We start from the raw sequence: 24,192 nt of genomic DNA, 5'->3' as shown, positions 1-24,192 counted from the left end.
CCAGAGGTTTCAGTTCAGTTTGTCTGGGGTAATTCCAGGAATCAATGGTTTCTTAAAAGCTCCCTGGGCGATTCTAGGGTGTAGCCAGGGTTCAGAAACACTAGGCTAGACCAATCCCTCCAAGGTACAAGTGGGGAAAATGAGGCCCAGAGTCAGGGAATAACTTGCCTAGTTCTCTAGGCTTAGTTCTGGTACCTGGAGTCAGAGGAGACTGGCTGACAGTGAAATCACTACCATCCAGAGAGGAGGAGGAGGAAGAGGAAGAGGAGGAGGAGGAGGAAGAGGACTCTCGATAGAAATTTTAAAGAGGAAACAGTGGAAAAAGCACTGGGCAAAGGACCTGGAGGTGGGCAGGGCCCTCTCTGAGCCTCTGGGTGCCAGATGGCTCCCCTGGCTGGACAGCTGGAGCTGTGACACCCATGGCCCCTGGCTCTCCGCGCCACTGCCCGCTCGTTGTGCCACTTACTTCTTGAGCACGATCTCAGACGCGCCCTTGCTGTACATGCGGAAGCTCTCGTCCGGCAGCTTGATGACTGTGCTCATGGACTTGCGCACAGAGTTGAACGTGTACACTTTGTACAGCTTCTCCTCTGGCATCTGGCTGCGCACGGCATCGTAGTCCTGCTTCAGGTCCAGCACGAAGCCCAGCAGGCCGCACTCGGTCTTGTTGCCCACCTGCCGAGGCAGTGCGCCCTCCTTCTCTGGGGGCTGTGAAGACAGAGGTGGGGGGTTTCACAGGCGGTTGCCTCTGTGGTCTGAGGGGTGGGGGCCAGGCTCTGGGAGCCCTTTGCCTTCCCCTGCACCCTCAGCCCTCTGCGTCTCAGACACAACCCTGGCTCCGAATGCAAGGAGTTATGCAAGATCAACTTTTTAAAAAAATTACAAGCTATTTCAAACATACAAAAGTGATAGAAAAGAACCTTAGCATTAAGCCTTCTTTTCTTCAGATTTTTCTTTAAAAAAAAATATTTTTATTGATTTTTAGAGAGAGAGGAAGGAAGAGGGAGAGATAGAAACATCAATGATGAGAGAGAATCATTGATTGGCTGCCTCCTGCACATCCCCTACTGGGGATCGAGCCCGCAACCGGGCATATGCCCTTGACCGGAATCGAACCCTGGACCCTTCAGTCCACAGGCCAACGCTCTATCCACTGAGCCAAACCAGCTAGGGTGAGATTTTTCTTTTTTAAGAAGGAAAACAAGACAGGTAAAATTGCATCCCCCCCATATATCTTTTTCCATCTGTATAATCCATTCCTTGTTTCAGAAAGAACCTTCTCTTAAATTTAGCATTAATCATTACCTTGTATGTCATTTTTTTTCTTAAACAACAGAAGTTTACTTTCCCACAGTTCTGGAGGCAGAAGTCTGAGAACAATGTGTCAGCAGGACTGTTTGTCCCTGAGGCCTCTCTCCTTGGCTTATCCTAGTAGATGGCTATCTTCTCCCATGTCTTCACATGCTCTTCCCTCTATACACATCCATGTCCTAATCTCCTCTTCTTATAAGGACACCAGTCATATTGGATGAGGGCTCACCCTTAGCACCTCTTTAAGACCTATTTCCAAATACAGTCACATTTTGAGGTACTAGGAGTCAGAACTTCAACATATGAATTTAGGGAGACACTATTCAGCTCACAACATTTTCCAATAGGTATTAATCCTGACCAGTATAGAGCAGTCATGGGACTTGACCATACAGGTTTCATCCTGTCTCTACCCTGCCTGTCTCACATTCAGTAGCAATGTCACTACCTACCTCCCTGCTCCCTGGGAACATCCAGTAGCTCTCTTTTGTTCTGATGCAGCTAAGCCAGGCTGGCATTTGTATAGACCTAGCCTGGCTTAGTTGCAGGCTGGGTCTATACAAATAACTGATACTCTGTTAAAAATTGGAATTCCCCGACTGGGGTTATTTGCACCCAGAATCACATAGGAAATTTATAAATTCTTAAATTTTTTTTTCAATTACAGTTTACATTCAATATTATTTGTATTAGTTTCAGGTGTACAGCATAGTGGTTAGACAATCATATTGTTCTCTCTGATATTTCCAGTACCCAGTTGGCACCATACATAGTTATCACTATATTATTGACTATATTCCCTATGCTGTACTTTCCATCCCCATGACTATTTTATAACTATCTGTACTTGTCAATTCCTTCACCTTTTCCACCCAGACCCCCCAACCTCCCTCCTGTCTGCCAACCAGCAGTCTGTTCTCTGCATCTGTAAGTCTGTTTCGTTTGTTTGTTTATATTGTTCTTTAGTCTCCACATATAAGTGAAATAATATGGTATTTGTCTTTCTCTGACTGACTTATTTCACTTAGCATAATGGCCTCTAGGTTCATCCATGCTGTCACAAGGCCATTTATTATCTATATTTTTTAATTTTTTTTTATTTTTCTTAAAGAAGACCCTTTAACAGTTCTTGTAATACTGGTTTGGTGGTGATGAACTCCTTTAGCTTTTTCTTTTCTGGGAAGCTCTTTTTCTGTCTTTGATTCTAAATTATAGCTTAGCTGGGTAGAGTAATCTTGGTTGTAGATCCTTGCTTTTCATTTCTTTGAATATTTTGTACCAATCCTTTCTGACCTCGAAAGTTTCTGTTGAGAAATCAGCTAATGGTCTTATAGAAGCTCTCTTATAGGTAACTAACTCATTTTCTCTTGCTGCCTTTAAGATTCTCTCTTTGTCTTTAACTTTGGCATTTTAATTATGATGTTTATGGTGTGGGCTTCTTTGGGTTCATCTTATTTTGGACTCTCTGCACTTCCTGGATTTGTGTCTAGTTCTTTCACTAGGTTAGGGAAGTTTTCTGTCATTATTTTTTCAAATAGGTTTTCAATTTCTTGCTCTCTCACTTCTTCTTCTGGCACTCCATGATGTGAATGTTGGTACACTTGAAGTTGTCCCAGAGGTTCCTTCTGCTATGCTCATTTTTTGAATTGTTTTTTCTTTTTGCTGTTTGGATTAGGTGTTTTCTGTTTCCTTATATCCCAAATCACTGACTTGATTCTCTGCTTCATCTACTCTACTGTTGATTCCCTGTAATTGATTCTTCATTTTAGTTAGTGTATTTTTCATTTCTGATGGGTTCTTTTGTATGGTTTCCATGTCCTTTTTTTATGCTGTTGACATTCTCAGTAAGTTCCTTGAGCATCCTTAAAACTATTGTTTTGGACTCTATATCTGGTAGTTTGCTTGCTTCCATTTCACTTCATTCTTTTTTTTCTGGATATTCCTCCTCTTATTTCATTTGGGACCTATTTCTTTATCTCCTCATTTTGGCTGCCTCTCTGTGTTTTTTTTCTAGGTATCAGGCAGAACTGCTGCTGTCTCCTGGGCTTGGTACAGTGGTCTTAGTTAGCAGTATCCTGTAGGACTGGTGGTGCAGCCTCCCCAGTCATCCAAGTTGGGTACTCCAGGTGCACTCCTGTGTGGGCTGTATATACTGTCCTGCTATAGTTGAGCCTTGATTGCTGTTGGCATGCCACTGGGAGGGATTGACCACCAGGCTGATTGGATGTGAGGACCAGCTGTGACTACAGTGGAGGAGCTGCTGTGCAGGAATCAACCCTACGGAGCAAGACTTGCTTCAGTAGGGTTTTGGTGCCTGCTGAGTCCACCCCTTGAATGTGTCACACATGGAGGTGGGAGAGTTGTAATCTGGTGTGGCTTGAAGCTGTCCACTGGGTGCAAACCAAATGAAATGCTATTTTTGTAGGTCAAAATGGTCAAACATTGACAATTTCATGTAGTTTAACCTAATGTATGTATGTATGTGTGTGTGTATGTGTAGTGCTATTTTGCATGTTGAAAGCTTCTTGCTTTACTCATGTACCATTACATTTTTGAGAGTCATCTGTGTTTATTGTGCTACTTTTAACTGCTCTATGAATTCAATTCTGTGATAAGCCACAATTCACTTCTCCATTCTCCTGCTCCCTCCTTTTTCCTTTTCCCCAGCATTTGGCACCGGCGAAGGGCTGGGCCTCCAGCCCAGGTGCTGGGCTGCATGAACACCACAGCCCCTGACCCAAGACTATCAGTGAACCACTGACCACATCCCCCAGCCCCTCTCACTTTTTCAGTGGCTCTTTGAACCGGGGCTGCTTCCTGCCTCTATACCTGAGCCTCTGCTGTTCCTTCCCTTCCCCGCCAGGCAAACTCCTCCTTGCCCTTTAAGGGCCAGCTGAAATCTCTCTCTCTTTGAAAATGGCCCTGAATGAAGGAGTTGTTGTATTCTTTTCCCTGTGGGTTCCTAGGGCCGGCACAGAGCTCAGTATACTGTAGGCACTTGCTAATTGTTTGCTGGATGGCTCAATGCAGACCACTCTGGTGGGGGAGGTATAGGTTAACAGGTTAGAACAAGGCACCTCTTTGGGCAATTGTGGGATTAGCAGAAGGCTATGGAAAGTTCTTATTTGCAGGTAAACTCACTTCCCCCACAAACTCACACACATGTGCATACAACCACTCATAGTACTTGTACAAAATTAACATGTACCTACTCAGAAAGCCACCACAGTTAAACCCAAACCTTAGAGAGAATTTGAAGAGGAATAACTACCTATGAATATGTCCGAGTCACCCCCCGCCCCCGTACCATTAGTGGCTTTTCAAGGGTCTCAGACTGGCCTTGCACATGAACCCTCTGCATCCTCACCCTCAGCCTTCCTCTTATTGCTCAAAAGAGCAGCCTAGACTGGAAGGTAGACTCTAGAAGATGCTAACATGGACCAGCTATGTGGATTATAGACAGCAATTGGACATGTCTCTTGCCTCCCCCCACTTCTACACTTAGGGCTTAGGCTGGGGAGCTGACCTGAGACCTGTGGGGTCATGGGCATTGATAACTTGACCATCCTGAGACCCAGGATTCATAAGGAGGACTGAGCCTTGGACTCCAACCCCTCACCCTCAGTTTCTCATCTGCAAATGGAGAGACTGGAGCAGAGGATCTCTAGCTGAGAGAAAAATCAGCCCTTTTGCAACCCTTCCCATCAAGCGGATCAGGGTGAGGGACGGTAGGGCAAGGCAGGGCCGGGCGCGTGGAAGCGAGGCTCAGGACACCCTTCCTGCTCCCATGCCATGCTGGCTCCATCTCCTTGGATGGGTGCCCTCTGCCAAGCTCTTTGGTGGGATTCGCTGTGAAAGCAAAGGAATCTTTGGTACAGCGTTCCATTTCTGACGTTCGGGAAAACAAATGCTCAGCCCTCTCCTTTGTGTCTGCAGAATGCTGCTATGCTGTGCTTTTAAAATTTATATATTTATTTACTTCTTATTTTATTTTTAAAACAATTTTATAATTAACCTTCTGGTGATTTCCAGAATTTTATGTATTTTCCACAATAGTTTCTTTCCCCCTCCACTAATAAAAGAAAATGACGACACAGAGGATTTAAATAAAAATGCCTAATTACTTATTTGCCCAAGAGAACTGAGCAATTATGCCTGCAAAACACCCGGCATTTTATTACCCTCTGTGAAATATTTTAATTTTCCTCTAAAAGGATTTCAAACAATCCATGGCTGCAAATGGCAGAGTTGCCTCCCCCATAATTCAACAGAATTCAATTTGTTTCCTTGAACTTGAGCTCTGAAATTGCCTACATGCATTACCAAGAATCAAGGGCCCACCATTTTCTCTTTTGGCTTTTTTAATCTTGACAAGCCCAGCGGTTTTGCTATTGCTGTCGACTTTCCAGTTGCCTTTTTACCCGCAGGGCTCCAATTCTGTTGGGAGTTAGGTGTGGGTATTACTCTGTCTTGATGGACAGGAAGCAGGCCCAGCAGGGAAGTGACTTTCTCATGGTCACAGGTCTGCTGACGATAGGCCTGGGCCTTTCCCCAAGCCTCCTGACTTCCTGTGCAGGCTTCCCTGTGTGGGCACTGAGCCCTTTAGGAGTGTTTGGTGCAGCCACAGCTGTAACTTTGAGAGGACAATTCATGTTCCTGTTTTGGGATACTTGGGAGTAAATACATCCAAGATCAAGAAATGATGACTTGAAGAGCTACAAGTTATAAATAACAGCTGCAAAAGTGAGATTAAAAAATGTAGCTGGCCTGTTCCACCTCACACCCATTAGGGTAGCTATTACAAAAAAATGAAACAGAAAACAAGTGTTGATAAGAATATGGAGAAACTGCAGCCCTGTACGCTGTGGGTGGGAATGAAAATGGTGCAGCTGCTTTGAAAAGCAGTATGGTGGTTCCTTAAAAAATTAAATGTGGAATTACCATAAGATCCAGCAGTTCTACGCCTGGGTATATACCCAGGAGAATTGAAGGCAGGGACTTGAAGAGATATTTGTACACACATGTTCATAGCAGCATTATTCACAATAGCCAAAAGGTGGAAACAACCTAAGTGTCTGTTGACAGATAAGTGGATAAAGAAAATTTGGTTTACACATACAAGGCAATATTATTCAGCCTTAAAAAGGGAGTTCTGACACAGGCTACCACATGGATAAACCTGAGGACATTATGATAAGTGAAAACATAAGCCAGTCACACAGGAAAGATACTGTATAGTCCCACTTATATGGTACCTAGAATAGTCGAATCCATAGAAATAGAAATAGAATGGTGGTTGCCAGGGGCTGCGGGGAGGGAGAAATAGGGAGTTAGTGTTTGATGGGCAGAGCTTCAGTTTGGGAGATGAAAAGTTCGGGGATGGATGGTGGTGATGGTTACAACGTGAATCTACTTAATACCACTGAACTATACTCTTAAAAACAATTAAGATGATACTATTTTATGTTAAGTGTATTTTACCACAATTTAAAAAATCCCCCCCAACAACCCAACAATAGGAGCATGATAAATGGCAGCAACTGCAACATGATGTTGCTTCTGAGTCCATTGGAAACCACCTCTCTGCTCACTGGCTGTGCCTGGTGGCCTTGCCTCCTCACCCCTCGAAGATAGCCACTGGCTCCCGGTGCCGGGTGGCCCAGCCAGCCTCCACAGCAGCAGCAGTGACCATTTTTTGAATACCGACCCTGCTCACCACTTTATTAAGCTCCTCACGTGTATCATCTGGTTGTGGGAGGCAGGCTGCTCTTATTCCCACTTTATAGTTGTCCACATGGAGGCCCAGAGAGGTGAGGCCACCCAGCCAGTAAGCAGCCAAGGTGGGATTTGCCCCCAGGTGCTCTCCCAGCAGCCCTGCCTCTCTGCACTAGCATTTGCGATTGCTCATGGACTAGGTAACTGGTTGGAGAATGGGGTGTCTGTGTGTGCCTGTCTTGCTTCTTTCTGCCTTCCACTGTGTGGTAACCAATGATTAAATGGATACTTTTGTGTTTGCGTGTGGGCTGCTGCCCATTGGGAGGCCGGATGGGATGGAATTTTGTCAGAATTGTTGCCTCTATAAAGGCCTACCTCCTCAGGAGCTTCTCAGGAGCCAGGCCCCCTGAGGAGCATGAGGCGGCAGGACTGAGCCAGCGAGCCACAGGGGCTTCCCCGAGGCTGGGAAGGCAGAAGGTGGGTGCGGCGTCCAGGGTGATAGATGGGACAGGCTAAAACCCTGGGGAAAGCAAAGTCTTTGGGATCCTCTCAAGCTCACCAATGCATTGTGCATATGTGTGTGTGGCATGTATATGGTGCATTGTGTATGTATATGATATGTGTGGCATGTGTACATGTGTAGTATACTGTGTATAGGTATGTGAACATTGGTGTATGTGTGTGGTGTGATCTATGTGTGGTATATGTAAGTGTTGTGTTTATATGCATAGTGTGTGGTATGTGCATATGGATGTATTTGTGTGTGTGTTGTGTTGTGTGTATGTGTGTGTGTGTAGGTTGAGGGATAAGATGTAGGGATTAACAGCTCTGTTAAAAATTGGAATTCCCTGTCTGGGGTTATTTGCTTTAAACTCTTCTCCCAGAGATGGTGTTTGCAAAACAAAACAACCATCAAACCAAAACCAAAACCAAAACCAAAAAATCCACATACAGCCCCAAACAGTTGCTGAACTCAATGCAGAGGCCCTGCCATTTCGTATACCAGACCTCCACTCCCTACCCCACCTTGCCATCTTAATGCCCTGCAAAGTCATTTCCAGAGTCTGCCATGCCTCTGGCACCCCTCACTTGGCCAGAGCCAGTCTCAGAGTGTGGCTTGACTGGGGGACTTTGAGGCTCATTCAAATATTCAGTTGAGCCAGGAGATATGGTTCAAGAGTTGTCTCTCTGTTTCCAAGAGTCACTACCTCCTCCCCTTAACTGTGTTCTCACCTTCTGGGGGGTAATTGGGGCTCTCTGGGCTCGATAGCCACCTCAGTTTAGGGATGAGGATGCCGAGGACCTGGGTTTCTAACTGGGTGAAGGTGGCTTATTTATTCAGGAAAACTATCCTGCCAGGAAAGTGCTTCCTGCTCCTTCCCTCAGAACACCCCAAGCGTTCCAGGGAGGTTTGCCTTTCTCTGAGTAGTTTATGTTTTCAGAAATATGCCATAACTTTCCCAAAACTTGCTTCACAAGCACCCATCCTCAGTTTAATAATTCAAATGTTAACAGTAGTGTCAACCTACTTTGAAAGAGGACTCATAAAATATGAAATTAAAGGTCACTTAGGTGGTCTCAGTTCGCAGAATAAATGCGGGCAGAAAAGGAGACTGTTTTCTAAGAAAGCACCTGTGCCTTGGAAGTCTGAGGAAGGAGCTATCTCCCTCTAACGCTCAGCTGTGCTCTCAGAAGCAGCAGGGCGAAGAGAAGCAGCTGGTAGAAGTCTTGATGTTCAAAGAGTCGGAGATGGCAAAGGAAATCGGAGCGGGTGCCAGGATTTCTGAGACAGGGAAGCAATTTCTGCCTAGAAGATGACTCATGCAGCTTTTCTCCGAGGGCAAGTTTAGTTCCTAACGGTTAGAAATAAGAGCGGAAAGAAAAAAGCTGCTGCCATCCTCAGAAGGGATGGGGTTGAGGCTGGCCCTCTGGAGCGTCCTCCTGGGCTCCCTACCAACAGCCCTGGCCTTCCTACCACCCTCCACCCATGTCTGGAGTGGTTCTGAACACTTACCAAGGGCTTATCTGCTGCTCCCCCCGCCGCCCCCCCCACCCTCAGCCCTTCCAGCCTCACCTCTCATTATTCCAGCCTAGAGAGAGACATGCCCTGGCCGCAGGCCCCCACATTTTCCAAATAAGCCATACATCTTCAGGTCTCTGGGCCTTTACAGGGCTATGCCCCTTTGCCCACTTGGTAAACTCCTCCAGAATTCTCTGGGCCCAACTCTGCCACTTGTGGTTAGGTTACTTGATGTTTGTGCATCTCAGTTTTTTAAGCTGCAAGACGGGAATGCTCATATTTGCCTGATTACCTGGAAGGAGTGTGGAGGGTAAAGCAAGACAGTGGCTGGCAAAGCAAACTACAGAAGGTAAGGCTCAGAAAGAATCACAGAGGCAATAAGAGTAATAATTGGTGTGGACCAAGTGCTGGGAGCTCCACACATATTTCTCATCTCTTCTTCACAGCGGCCCTGGAACTGCCTTAAAGCCAAGGTGCAGCCAGGTGAGTTGGGCAGGGAGCGGTGGGGTGCACTGGTTCTGGATCTCATAGATCTGAGTTCTAGTCCTGGCTCAGCCTCTTATCTGCTCTGGGATGCTGGGCACATCTTATAACTCCTCCCAGCTTCAGTGTGCATAACTATGGATTAAACATGTGATGTCACCTACCTCATGGGGTTGTGGTACACGGCAATATGGTGTAAGCACACAGCATTGAGCCTGGCTAAGTGGATGTTAGTGATTATTTATATTACCTTACAGACTGGAAAACAGAGGCTTGAAGAGTTTAAGTAACTTGCCAAGGTCACACTCAGTGATTGCTGGAGCCTGGAGTTTAAATCCTGGTCTAATGGACTTTAGAGCCAAAGCTCTTAACCATCACTTCCTGGACATATGGGTTCTAACTCCACTAGCCTTTGGGTGGCTTGGCAAAAGTCCTTCCATTCCTGGGCCTCAGAGTAAAGTGCGGGGGCTGGACCAGGCGGTCTACAAGGTCTATGAATCCATGTAGATGACACGCACACAACCTATCCTTGCAAATACTCGTCTACTGTGCTTTTTTTTTTCTTTTTAAGAATAAAAGACACTAGCTAATTGGGAGATCTCTGCATCAATGCAGACTAGAGAGCTCAGGCAGTTGCAGAAGAAATCAACTCAATAAGCTGGAGGTGCCGAGAAAGCACTAGTGTTGACCATGGGACTGGGACTAAGCCCAACTCCTACCATTTTCTACCGCAAGAACAGGAAAGTAGAGGAAGAAATATCAGTCATGCCCTGAGCTTCTTATTAGTTCATATTCATCCATCCATCACGTACATATTCATCCATCTACCCACCCATCCACTCATCCATTCATTCACCCTTCCATTCCACCCACCCACCCACATCTACCCTTCCCATCCATCTATCCATCCATCCTCCATCATTGACCTCTCTCTCTCTCTCTCTCTCTCTCTCTCTCTCTCTCACACACACACACACACACATTTACTCACCAATCAATTCGCTTACCTCACCTACCCAACCAGTACTTCCTAAGAGCCTAAGCCAGGGGCCATAGAGATGACTCAGCTGTGTCTCTCACTCTCAAAGGGCCCACCACCTCCATCAGAGAGCAAGACACAGGAGAATCGGTGTCTTCATGGAGGGGGAAAGACAGCCCTACTCAGGGTCTTATTTCCCCAGGCCAGGCTTGTTTACCAATCAAAGATCAGGGAAGACACTGCAGGTCCTTCCTGCCCTGTCTCCTCCTGCACGGTTTAGGATGTCCTGTAGTCCAGACTTCCCAGCCTGGTTTGGCAGAGGCTGGATTTCTTCCCTGGACTGAGCAGCCTCTGCCTCTGCTCAGGCTTCCTTTGGGCCTAGAAGGGCAGTCCCCAAGGGTCCCTTTGCCCCAAATGGCTGTCAACCTCTGGCTGTGAATCTGATCCTCTGGACTCTAGGGCTTCCTTCATAAGACCAAGACACCCTACTCAACAGCTGTGTTTAGGGTACCTGTAAGTTGGCTTTGCCACTAACTGGGTGTGTGACTTTGAGCAGGACCTTTTCCCTCTGTAGCCCTGATATCTCTGCTGTCTATTTATTTACTGGATATTTTATTGCTGAATAAAGATAACACTGATTGTACCACATGCTGATTATGTGCCTGGCACTGTGCTAAGCATATTCCATTTAAAACTCACTTCATCCTCACAATAATCTTATAATTTCCCCAGGAAATGGAGGCATAGAGAGGTTAAATAATTTGTTTACATTCACACAGTTAGTGAGGAATTTGAACCCAGGCCATCTGGCTCCAGAAGATGAGCATGTGTGTGTGTGTGTGTGTGTGTGTGTGTGTGTGTGTGTGTGTGTATGTGTGTGAGAATCCTCACCCCAGGATATTTTTCCATTGATTTTTAGAGAGAGAGTGGAAGGGAGAGGAAGAGATAGAGATTGGTTGCCTCCACACATGCCCTGATCAGGACCAGGGATGGAGACTGCAACCGAGGTACTGGAATCGAATCTGGGGTCCTTCAGTCTGAGGACTGATGCTCTAGCCACCTAGCCAAACTGGCCTGGACCAGAAGATGAGCTTTAACACCAGGGGGCTCTGCTATCCCTTTCACATTGAAGGCCATCAGCCCCAGCAAGGAGAACCATATGGCTAGGGTTCCTTTAGGAAACACCCAGAGAGAGGCACGGGGGTCCTAGGATGCCAGTGCTCCAGGCACAGAAGGGGACACTGGTGCCTAAGAAGTGACTTGGCCTGACTATAAACCAAGTTTTCTAGTTCCAAGGTCCCTAACCTCTCTCCTGTCTCAGTAGTTACACCTTCTCTGCAGAGACTGACTGACCCCTGTCCTTTCAGCTACCTGGTCACAGCCTCTGTCAACCTACATCTGGGAATGAGATTTTAGCTTGCCTCCAGGGCTAAGAAACGCTGCCTAATTGAGATTTATCACTGCAGTGATGTTGCTGTATCCCTCTAGGTGGGTCCCACAACTCCCTTTTACTGTAATTGCATAACATATATCTCAATCCAAGTGGCCGCCCCTTCACCCGAAGCCTGCTCTGGGACTCACCCTGTTCCCCTTTCTGAAGGATAAGACCATTAACAGGACCTCCGTTATTTTAGAAAGGCCTGGAGAATGGAATAAAGCACTGCCCATCCCCCTTGAATTCCAAATTGGGCCTGGGGGTGGGGGTGCAGGGGCAAGACAAAAAATGTCATCATTTCTGGCATCACCTGGATTCTCTCACTGTCTGCATGCGTCCTCTCAACCTACTTTTCTCCCTTTGTCACGTCTGCCCACCTCAGCCTGCAGCTCTGGGTGCAGTTCTTGCAGCCCCAGTATATGGAGGCAAGAGCTCCTTCTCTTCCTCCCCGCACCAGCCCTCGGCCCTTGCTGCTGACTCTTGTTCTCCCAGCTCCCACAGCCCAACATGATCATGAAGGTTCGAGAGGGCTCAGGGGCAGAATGGAGAGGGCAGAGCTAGGGCACAGTTGGAGGGTTAGCAAAAGCTCACCCGCTCACCCAGACGCTCACATGCAGAAATGCCCCACATTTCTGGGGCGCCAGCTGACCGCTGGATCGACAATTCTGTTTCTCTTCCTCCAAATGCTCAAATGCTGGTGAGTTACAAAAAAGGCAACCTATGCTTCTAAACCAAGTAGGGATTACAGCATGATGAGTCATGGCAGCTTAGCTGAGGCAGGAACATGAGAGTTTTTCTTATCAAAGCTAGGAATACCCTACTGTTACTAACAACAACAGTGTCATTAGTGGTAGATTGTGAAAACGGCCATAATTAGTCTCTTCTTTGAATCCATGCCCTTTGCAACGTGAATTTGCATTTTCTTCCATTAAGAAATGGAGTCTGTTTCCCTACTCTTTGAATCTGGGCAGATCTCTTTACTTGCGTTAGTCAATAGAATGTAGCATAGTGACAATGTGAACAAGCCCAGGATTAAGACAATGGGCCCAAAATGGAGTCACTTGTGCTAAGCCCACATCACTAAACTGAGACATAATACCTAGCCTAATTGCAGTTTCAGCTTCTCCCAGGCACTTCATATTAACCAGTCTATCTGGAATTTCCTGGTCAGCACTAGTGAGGGAATTCACCTGACTGTCCCCTTCTGTCCCCCATAGGTAGGTTACCTAAGCCTGAAACAATCCACCCTTTTCCTCTCCAGCCTGTAAAAGCTTTCCATTTTGTATAGCTTCTACTTGCTAAATGGGATGCTGACTCATGAATCACTCAATAAAGCCAATTAAGATATTTAAATTTTACTCAGTTGAATTTTTGTTATGTAACAAATTTGGTAGCATCAATGATATCCAAAGCAAACTTCTGAAGGCATCCTGGGACAATGAGAAATATAAGTGTGGTACCCCCATGAAGCCTTTGAGTTCATTGTCTTTCTTGCCATTTCTGAGGGCTGTGGGCAAATACCGTTTGTTTCTGAGCTCCGATTTCTTTGCATTGTGCTACTGATCTAAATGGCATTCCACAGTTCCCTATTTGATTAGAAACCCCAGCCCTTGAGTCTGTCCCAAGACCCACGTGGGAACTGTAGGGGCAGTTCCCAGTTGCCCATTTATGTGGAGCCCCCAGTCCCCATTTGTTGAGGTCTGCTGGTTCGATCCTTTCCCCAACTCCCAGATTCCATGTAGGAAACTCTTGGTGGTTCTGCCTGAAGTTGGACTGGGTCCAACTTAAAAAAACTGGACTGGGTCTGGGATTGGACTGTGCCTGACTTGAGCTGGACTGGGTCCAGTAGATAAAGATTGTTGCTAATGGGAATCTTGGAAACCACAAAAATCGGTGGGAATTGGTTGGGCATTTAAGAGCTATTAGAAATGTCAGGGGACAACTCTTTGTAAAGTATATGATTGTCTAGCCACTATGCTGTACATCTGAAACTAATACAAAATAATATTGAATGTAAACTGTAATTGAAAAAAATTAAAAATAAACAAGTAAAAGGAGCTATTAGAACACTCACCACCTAATGCAAAGATTCCCATGTTAGGATAAATTGGTCACAGATCTGGTTAGATTGACCCTAGGTCAGCCTGCCAACCTTAAGAAAATTTCTGTGTAACAAGGTCACTGCAAAACATAGCACAATCCCCAACCCAGCCACATGTCCCTTTTAGGTATTATTTTGGCTTTGAGAGACCCGAAAGCTCTGCTGAAAAGAGATGAAATCCTTAAAATCTAAAGATTTAAGTGTAGCACCTTTCAGCACACCTACTTATTTTATAATTAAGAACTATGGTCCCAGAAGTTATAAATATCTACAGAAATGGCAAAATCTTACTAAGCTTATTTTGTGTTCTGAGAGCTTGGCTTGGTAACTGTCAGGTTTGAGGCCCCAAATACAGCCAGACAGAAATGTGGGCTGTACTCCATTTATGGCTGGGGTCATACCACACTGCTGTGAGCCCTCAGAGGTATTATAATGGCCATTAGGGGGAATGTTCCAATGAGATAAGATCATTTAAGAAGTGCACTTTGAAGTGAAGGCTCCCAAATTAAACAAACAGAATGGGATACCTACTTTAATTGGCATGCAGAAACTTCCAAAAGTCTACAAAATTCCAAAATAGCTCCACTGAAAGTTTCAGGCAAAAGTTAAGGAAAAACATTAAGGAGACAAGAGGTATCTAAATCAAAATGCTATAAAATGGACACAACTCTTACTGCTCCCCTCTTCCCTCCTTCATTTGAGTACTTATCCTAGTAATCCTCTGTCTGAATTGTCTTTCCTCTCTGGAGAGACTACAGACCATAAACAAAATTCTGCCAAGGTAAGGGCCCTACAGACACCCCTGTTTCTACCTTCGAAGGAGGGCCCCCATATGGACCCCTCCCAGAGTTGATGAGCCTCTGAGGAATTCTCTGGTAAACGGCTACATTAGTCCCTAAAACAGCCAAGGGGGAACTAAACTTAAAATGAATTAAAAAAAACCAACCCCAAAACAACCTTGCCCAATACTGGCAAACACAGTATTGAAGCTGTACTCTACTTTAAACCCCACTCAGAACTGCAGGTGGGAACCTGGAAAAACTGGCAGAAGTCGGCTGAAGGTGAAAATTCTTTCTAGAGTCAGCTCTCCCAGATCTCTGTCTGTAGTCCCCAGTAGAGAGAGAAAAATAAAATGTCTTTTACACCCTCATTGGGGGTCCCTCTTGAGTCCAAGGGGTTGTTCAACACTGCCAAAAGTATTTTTATTGTTGTTAATCCTCACCCAAGGATATTTTTTTCCATTGATTTTTAGAGAGAGTGGAAGGAAGGGAGGGAGGGGGAGAGAGAGAAACATTGATGTGAGAGAGACACATCGATTGGTTGCCTCCCACACGTGCCCCAACCCAGATACCTGACCTTGACTGGGAATCAAACCTGAGGGCCAACACTTTAACTATTGAGCCACACTGGCCAGGGTTGCCAAAAATATTTCCTGTTTGTCCTGACTAAAAACTACAAAGTAGCTCTGTGGTTAGAATTTGGCCGAATGGCAGAGCCTGATGGAAAAATGTCTAGGCTTTTTCCCCTAAGTTCAAATAAAAACTATGTACCCAGAGGGGATAAAAAACCTTTTAAATCCCTTGTAAAAGGATTTGTGGGTAGATCAATCTATGATGTCATTTAAATTGCAAACCAGTTCCTTTGGGGAAATGAGAGCAACTGTCCTTGTCTTATACATCTTTGCCAAATGAGAAGTAAACTCTAGAGGCAGTTCAAAGTTCACCTATTTCTTTCAGCAATCCCCAAACCTCCCCCGTTCATCTCAAAGGCTTGTAAATAGTGGCCTTCGGAAACCAAAGTCCTTGGAGGAACTTGCAGTTCATACCAAGAGGTATGAACGTTTTACAGACTTCAGAGGTTATGCCTATCAGAAAGAAAATGAAAGGTGGAAAGGTCATTTGAAATTCAGGTGAATGAAAAAATCATGTGCCTTCTCCATAAATAGTAGTAGGAAAAACTTTAGCCATCCAAGCCGATAAACTTAATTTATTCCAACTGTCTATAATAATAAAAGCATAATATGCTAATAAGACCTGATGTCCTTCTGGATGACCTTCTGGACGAAGCCATGGCTGCGAGGGAAGCCCGGGTCCCAGGTGCCAGAGGGAAGCCAGTGCCAGCAGCCGAGGGAAGGAAGGACTACTTTTGCAGGAATTTCGTGCATCGGCCTCTAGTTGTTTTATAATTAGTGAATTTTATATTACTGTACATGTCTCATGGCTAAAAACTTAAAATGAGATTTCTGAAACTAGTATAATATTGAATGTTAACTGTAATTGAAATAAAAATTACCTATGTTCCATGTTGTCTTTATCAGGTCTTCAGTTACTTAAGTAAATCTCTGAACTAACGTAGTCTTCTCAATATTAAAAAAGCTAAGTTTTGTTCAGAACTATGCAACCTTATAAATTTGCCTGTCAAGTCCTTATTTTCACTTTGGTTAAATAGGTAAGTATTGTTTCACAGTGAGCTATGATTCTATTTAACCAGTGTTTGAAATTTTATTTTTTTTGGTATTTTTGACAAACTTTCCCCAAATCAAATCCTAAATGAATTCTTTTTGAACTTGAATTAACTTTGGGATTTTCCAGAGGGTCCTCGAAACATCTCAAAAGATTTGTTCTCTCCCCTTATAAAAAAGGAGACAAACTAATTAGGCTTATTTGATGTGTTAAGTCATATGGGAAGCACTGTAAAAGAAGAAGTAATACCAAACCTTCTTTATGTTTTAGCTGAATGGGTATATGCTATAAGTGTTCCAGAAATTGTGTGAAATTCTTGGAAATCTGATATGTCCTGGTGTGATGTCATCAGTTATAATTCCTGTTATCATGTTAAATTGTTATATATTACAGAGATAACCAATTCCATTATAATGAGCTCTTATTAAATCTTTTTTAAAAATATATTTTATTGATTTTTTACAGAGAGGAAGGGAGAGGGATAGAAAGCCAGAAACATCAATGAGAGAGAAACATCGACCAGCTGCCTCCTGCACATCCCCCACTGGGGACGTGCCCGCAACCAATGTACATGCCCTTGACCGGAATCGAACCTGGGACCTTTCAGTCCGCAGACCGACGCTCTATCCACTGAGCCAAACCGGTTTCGGCTATTAGATCTTTAATAAGGACATTTAAGGAGTTTGGTCATTATAGAGAGCTACTAGAAGCCCGGTGCACGAAATTCGTGCACGGCGGGGGGTTGTCCCTCAGCCCAGCCTGTACCCTCTCCAATCTGGGACTCCTGGAGGGATGTCCGACTGCCCGTTTAGGCCCGATCCCACCAGGATCGGGCCTAAACGGGCAGTCGGACATCCCTCTCACAATCCAGGACTGCTGGCTCCCAACTGCTTGCCTGCCTGCCTTCCTGATTGCCCCTAACTGCTTCTGCCTGCCAGCCTGATCACCCCCTAACCACTCCGCTGCCAGCCTGGTTGATGCTTAACTGCTCCCCTGCCAGCCTGTTTGCCCCCAACTTCCCTCCTCTGCCAGCCTGGTCACCCCTAACTGCCCTCTCCTGCAGGGTTGATCACCTCCAACTGCCCTCCCTTGTAGGCCAGGTGCCTCCCAACTGCCCTCTCCTGCTGGCCATCTTGTAGTGGCCATCTTGTGTCCACATGGGGGCAGGATCTTTGACCACATGGGGGCAGCTATATTGTGTGTTGCAGTGATGATCAATCTGTATATTACTCTTTTATTAGATAGGATAGAGGCCTGGTACACAGGTGGGGGCCAGCTGGTTTGCCCTGAAGGGTGTCACAGATAAGGGTGGGGGTTCCCTTGGGGTGTGGGGCGGCCTGAGCGAGGGGCCTGTGGTGGTTTGCAGGCCGGCCACGCCCCCTGGCAACCCAAGGGGAGGCCCTGGTATCTGGAATTTATTTTCCTTCTACAATTGAAACTTTGTAGCCTGGGGCGGCAGCCATTTCTGTGGCAGTTAATTCACTTTCTACAATTGAAACTTTGTAGCCTTAAATGGGTGAGCCGGGCCAGGGTGTGCGGAAAGCTTTGCTTCCCCTGTTGCCGCCGGCAACCCTGGCCTGCTCTCTCAAGCTCCATTCTGCTGCCATTTGTTTGAATTTGTTTACCTTCTATAATTGAAACTTTGTAGCTTGAGTGGAGGCTTAGGCCTGCAACGGCTATGGAAAGCTTGGCTTGCTCTGTTACCTGGGAAACCTTGCTCTCTGTGGCTGTAGCCATCTTGGATTGGGGTTAATTTGCATACTTGCCCTGATTGGCTGGTGGGCGTGGCTTGGCTGGTGGGCATGGCTTATGTGGCGGAGTGATGGTTAATTTGCATATTACCATTTTATTAGAGAGGATTGTTTTACTCTGGTGCTTTTAGAAACGTGTTCCTGCAAAAGTGCTTCCTCTTTGAGGAGATTCATGAAAGAACGTTGACTAGTACAGTTCTCTGATGACTTTAAGATCTTAAAATGAACTGGGTAAGAATTTCTGGAAAAACTGGATTCAAGCAGAACTAAGAATTATTAACACAGGACTGAATGAACTGAGGAGGATGATAATTTTTGACTTCTTGTTTGAAGCATCGATGGTTCTCTAATGTTTTGCTTTACCAGTCTTAAGAAAACTTTCTCTCTCTCTCTCTCTCTCTCTTTTTTTAAAAAATTTTTTATTGATTTCAGAGAGGAAGGGAGAGGGAGAGAGAAACATCAATGATGAGAAAGAATCATTGATTGGCTGCCTCCTGCACACGCCACACTGGGGATTGAGCCTGCAACCTGGGCATGTGGCCTGAAGAGGAATCAAACCGTGACCTCCTAGTTCATAGGTTGACACTCAACCACTAAGCCATGCTAGCCTGGCAGGAAATTTTTTCTCTTTAGCTATCAATAATTTGGCAAGATATATCTATGTAAACAAAGATGAAACATTTACCTTTTACCCCCTACCTTATTTCTCCAGAATTGTGAAACTCTTGAGTATTCTTTTCATGACAACATAGTTAAGTCCAATGACAATCTGTTCTTGTAAGAGGACGCAGTGGGAAATATTGGTTATATTACTAAGGCTTTGACTAGAATCACATTTGAGAAAGAAGTGCATAGACTCAGATATGAACAGATGATTTTTCTTTTTTGGTTAATCCTCATTTACCTTTTTTGGTAAATGAGGATATTTTCCCATTTATTTTTAGAGAGAGTGGAAGGGAGGGGAGAGACAGAGAGGGAGAGAAACATTGATGTGAGAGAGACACATTGATAGGTTGCCGCCTGCACAACCCTGACCAGGATTGAGCCTGCAATCGAGGTATGTGCCCTTACCAGAATCGAACCCGGGACCCTTCAGTCCACAAGCTTATGCTCTATCCACTGAGCTAAACCAGCTAGGGCTGACCAGATAATTTTAAGGCCAATAAGTCCCCTTGGAAAAACTAGCCTTGGTACTTTGCTTACAAGTTTCCAGAAAAGCAACCACTATTCTTGCTGCACTTATGTAAATAATCAGGCCAAGTCTAATGCAAACAAATTAGTTTTGCTGTGATTATCTTTGGAAAAGAGAAATAGGATAACTGTAGGGAGAAATTTTTTTTTGCATTTTGTCTGTATTAGATTCTAATCCTTGTCACCAAACAAGCAAAGTCAATTGTCTTTGAGGTTTTGTTATATGCCTGTAAACTGGATTGAAACTTAAATTCTGGTAGTTCTCTAAAAAAATTTGGCTACCTGTATTCAAACTAATGTTTCCAATTTTCTCCCACCCTCTGATTTGGAATAAATACTGCCCTTAAATCTTCTGGGAAAGGACTACCCCAGGTCCTCCTCACTATCCAGATGGCAGGCCGACCTCAGGGACTCGAGCCTTGTAAACACATCTCACAGCTAACGAAGGCTCCACCTGACATCTGGTCCTGCACAAATGCTGGAGACTCCACATCAAATTGATTAGGAAGAGAATTAGCTGACATCCATGTAGACTGTTTCCTCTGAAGATGATGGGTCAAGACTTCATACTTTAAGCATGAAACCCTCTCTTCTCTTTCATTCCTTTACTCTGGCATTGGCCTGGAAAGATAACTCCATAATCCATATCTCCCAGGACATTGCTAAGAGGGTTAACCTCTGGAATTTGAAACAAATATTTGTTTCCCGCTAGGAGATTTACTTCCAGAACGCCCTGAAAACCTAAGTGACCCCTGGCTTGAACAGGCAAGTGTAACTATCCCTGCGAATGAATCCATTAGGAAGTGGAAGTAGTTTGTGCCCTGACAGGATTTTTCTCTGTCTGTGGCAGTCATCATTTTCCTTGGGCCTACGAATGCTTCGATGGCTGACACACAACTGGGTAACACTTCTTACGTTATCTAATTAAGCCCCTAACTGTTTACAGAACAAAGTGGGACACCTCATTCGTCAGTTCCACTGAATTTGCATTGTTGAGTTAGAAAGGACCTATCAGAAGGCGTTCCTAACTCAGGGTTCACTTCCTTTGGGAGGGCTCTCCTTCCCTGGTTAGGAGTAAATGTAAATGAGTTTATGATCAGAAACCTCTCCTAATCTCTTGAGGATACTGCAGAATCCACTGCTAAGATGATAGCTACCCAAGAAAAATCCTAGACTCTCTGGCCAAAGTTGTTCCTGATAATAGTCTCCTATCAGCTTTTAGCTGAGCAGGAAGGTGTCTATAAACTGTGGCCAACACCACCTATTGCACCTGGATTAACACTTCTGAGGAAGTTGAAACTCAATTACATGAGACCACAGAGCAGGCTACTCGGCTTAAAAAGGTGACGCCTTTAGTGGGGAATTCCTTTGACTTATTTGATTTTAATTGTTTTAGATCTTGGGAACCATGGCTCCAAAGTGCACTCTAGATACTGGGAATTACCCTGTTTATCATAGTCATAGTAGTCTCCCTGGCATGTTGTAGTCTCTCAAAGGCTTTAAGTGCATGCTTGCAGCCACTAACGAAGCAGATGATCTCCCTAAGACTGGATCACCAGAAAAGGAAAGACGAGAGTTGACTGACTTCAAAACTGTGAACCTGAAGTTGTGGCCTGTGAATATCACAGAAATTCAGCCATGACCTTTGAATCACACAGAGGGTCAGTAAAAGCTGTGAGAAATACAAAGTGGTAGCTGAGAGTGGTTAATGCCCTAAAGTTTTATCACATCTCTCAATTAAGCTGAGAGTCTGGTCAAAAGGGGGAATTGCTAGAAAAGAGGCAAGAGGTCCCAAATGGAGTCCTTTGTGCTAAATCCACATCACCAAACCAATACTTAATGCCTAACCTAATGGCAGTTTCAGCCTCTCCCAGGAATTTAATCTTAACTAGTCAATCTGGAATTTCCTGGTCAGCACTAGTGAGGGTATTCACCTGATAACCCCCTTCTGAACCCCAAAAGTAGGTTACCTATGCCTGAAACAAACCACTCTTTTCCCCCTTTACCTATAAAAGCCTTCCATTTTGTACAGCTCCTCAGAGCTCCTTTCTATTTGCTAGATTGAGTACTGCCTGGTTCATGAACCATTCAATAAACCAATAAGATATTTAAATTTTACGCAGTTGAATTTATATTATTTAACAACAGACAGGCCTGGAGGAGGTGGGGCCGATCACAAAGAGCAGAGATGAGCCATCCAGCAGAGGCCATTCTTATCAGCCTCCAGTCCTGCCAAGATTAGCCCCACCGAGACCAGAAGAACCACCCAGCTAAGCCCAGTTCGAATTGCTGACTCACAGAATTGTGAGCTAAATATAGTTTTGATCTGAGCCAGGAAGTCTTGGAGTAGTTTGTTATGTAGCAAAAGCTGACTAATAAAAAAAAATGTTTTTTAAAACGATTCTTTTAGGGGGTGGGCAATGACAGGATTTTAAAAAGACAATAAAGGGGAATAAATGATGATGGAAGGAGATGCGACTTTGGGTGGTGAACACACAATACAATATACAGATGATGTATTATAGAATTATACACTTGAAACCTATATAATTTTATTAACCAATGTCACCCCAATAAATTCAATAAAAATAAAAACACACACTCTGTCATAAAAATGACAATTAAATATATATATACACAGGGTGGGGGAAAAGTAGGTTTACGGTTGTTTGTATGAAAATAATATAATAATTAATAAATAGTACAAGAATAAACTTTGTGTTTCATGTACACATAACTGCAAACTTACTTTTGCCCCATCCTGTATTTTTGGTCATACAAACATAAAAGTTAAGTCAAAGAGAATCAAATCACTTACTATCTGGCTACCTGAAAATACATCAGCAGGATTTAGAAATATGAAACATGTTGCTGAACCTGCCCAGTACTTCTGCATCCCCCATGGAGATGGCTCTCTGTAGTGGAGACTATACCACTTACCAGAATCTTGGTGGTGTAGGCGCTGTTGATGGCAATGGCATTGACCAGCAGCTCCATGGTCTTGGCATTGATGGAGCTGGGGTCCGGGATCTCCTTATAGTGGACATCACCAAGGTAGGCCTGCACTACCGTCATGCGATTGGTGGTCAGCGTGCCCGTCTTGTCAGAGCAGATGGCCGTGGCATTGCCCATGGTCTCACAGGCATCCAGGTGGCGTACCAGGTTGTTGTCCTTCATCATTTTCTGGGGAAGGGGCATGTGAGAGGGTGACAGTGAGAAGAGAGAGATGGGGTGCTGGGGTGCCGGGGGCACTGGGTGAACACGTAGTAAAAGAGGAAGGGCTGCCACAGTCTGTCCCTTTGCTTTTACACGTGCAAAGAAAGGATCATGGTTTCTAGGGTCTCTGACACCTGGGCTCCTTTTCCTCCCCTTTATTAGCTGAACCATTTAAAAGAATTGATTGCCCTGGCCAGTCTGGCTCAGTTGGAGTGTCCTCTTATACACTGAAAGGTCACAGGTTTGATTCCCAGTCAGGGCATGTATACAGGTTGTGGGTTCGATCCCCAGTCAAGGCAGCTGATTGATGTTTCACTCTCACATTGATGTATGTTTCTTTCTTTCCCTCCCTCCTTCCCTCCCTCCCTCCCTCTCTCCCTCCCTCCCTTCCTCCCTCCTTCCCTCCCTCCCTTCCCTCTCTTCCTAGCTCTCTAAAATCAATAAAAGCATGTCCTTGGGTGAGGATTAAAAAAATAAAAAAGTTGATTAATTGATTCTATTAATTTTGATTACAGAAGTAATCTACATTCTTTATGGAAATATAAGGATAAGGATAAATTAAGATTGGGCCCTCTCTGATTACTTCAAGTATCTTTCTCTGACACCCTAATATAACTATTTTTTATTCATTATGAATGTTCTCAAATGTACCATCTTTTCACTGTTGTTTTGGTTTCACTAAAAGTAAATACATTTGGGGGATATATGTATTTATAGACATAGGACAATATCTGGAACAATATAAAATATTAGTGTCATTATCTTTGGATGGTAGAACTATATGAGATTTTTATTGTCTTTTAAAAAAATCTATAGATTTTATTTTTTCTATAAGAAATACACACTGCATGATAAAAATCACAAAATTTTTAAAATTATAGACTCATAAAAAAGAAAACATTTCAGCCATAATGTTACCATGCATAACTGATACACCCCACACATTCAACATCCTTTTTTAAAAAAATTCATAACAAAAATGGAATCCTATTATACATATTATTATTATTATTTTAATATATATATTTTATTGATTTTTTACAGAAAGGAAGGGAGAAGGATAGAGAGTTAGAAACATCAATGAGAGAGAAACATCGATCAGCTGCCTCCTGCACACCCCTACTGGGGATGTGCCCACAACCAAGGTACATGCCTTGACCAGAATCGAACATGGAACCCTTGAGTCCGCAGGCCGACGCTCTATCCACTGAGCCAAACTGGTTAGGGCTTATTATTAATTTTCTAATGTATTCACCTCTCTTTCTCTCTTCCCAGGTTCACACTCCTAGCTTCTTCCAGGTTCTTAAGCAAGTAATGCAACGAAAGTAATTCTCTAGGAACCATCCTGCTTCATGCAGGCCCTCCATCATAGTGACCAAAAGGCCAGGAGGGACATGAAATGTTGCTGGAGAAAAAGTTGCTGAATCAGCTGTAGTTCTTGCCTGGAACTAGGAATTTGATTTCTTTTATTCTTTCTCCTCATTGTAACTCTTTATAACAGGGGTCAAAAGAGAGTGCAATTAGAATA

General features: G+C 44.3%; 1 protein-coding gene across 5 annotated transcripts in view; it reads right to left on the bottom strand.

Annotated features, from left to right (window-relative positions):
- ATP2B2 (ATPase plasma membrane Ca2+ transporting 2) overlaps positions 1-24,192 on the bottom strand; it is a 371,353-nt gene that overhangs the window by 33,358 nt on the left and 313,803 nt on the right. For all 5 annotated transcript variants that reach the window (XM_079795180.1, XM_079795184.1, XM_079795181.1 and 2 more), the window contains 2 exons: positions 22,389-22,631; positions 467-708 (listed from right to left, as the gene is read on the bottom strand). In XM_079795180.1, the coding sequence (XP_079651306.1) occupies positions 467-708; positions 22,389-22,631 (485 nt within the window). The remainder of the gene's footprint in view (positions 1-466; positions 709-22,388; positions 22,632-24,192) is intronic.

The sequence above is a fragment of the Cnephaeus nilssonii genome (assembly GCF_951640355.1).
Source record: "Cnephaeus nilssonii genome assembly, chromosome: 17".
NCBI classification, from domain to species: Eukaryota; Metazoa; Chordata; class Mammalia; order Chiroptera; family Vespertilionidae; genus Cnephaeus; species Cnephaeus nilssonii.
The sequence above is the reverse complement of the archived record's forward strand: the minus strand, read 5'-3'. Positions and strand labels throughout refer to the sequence as shown.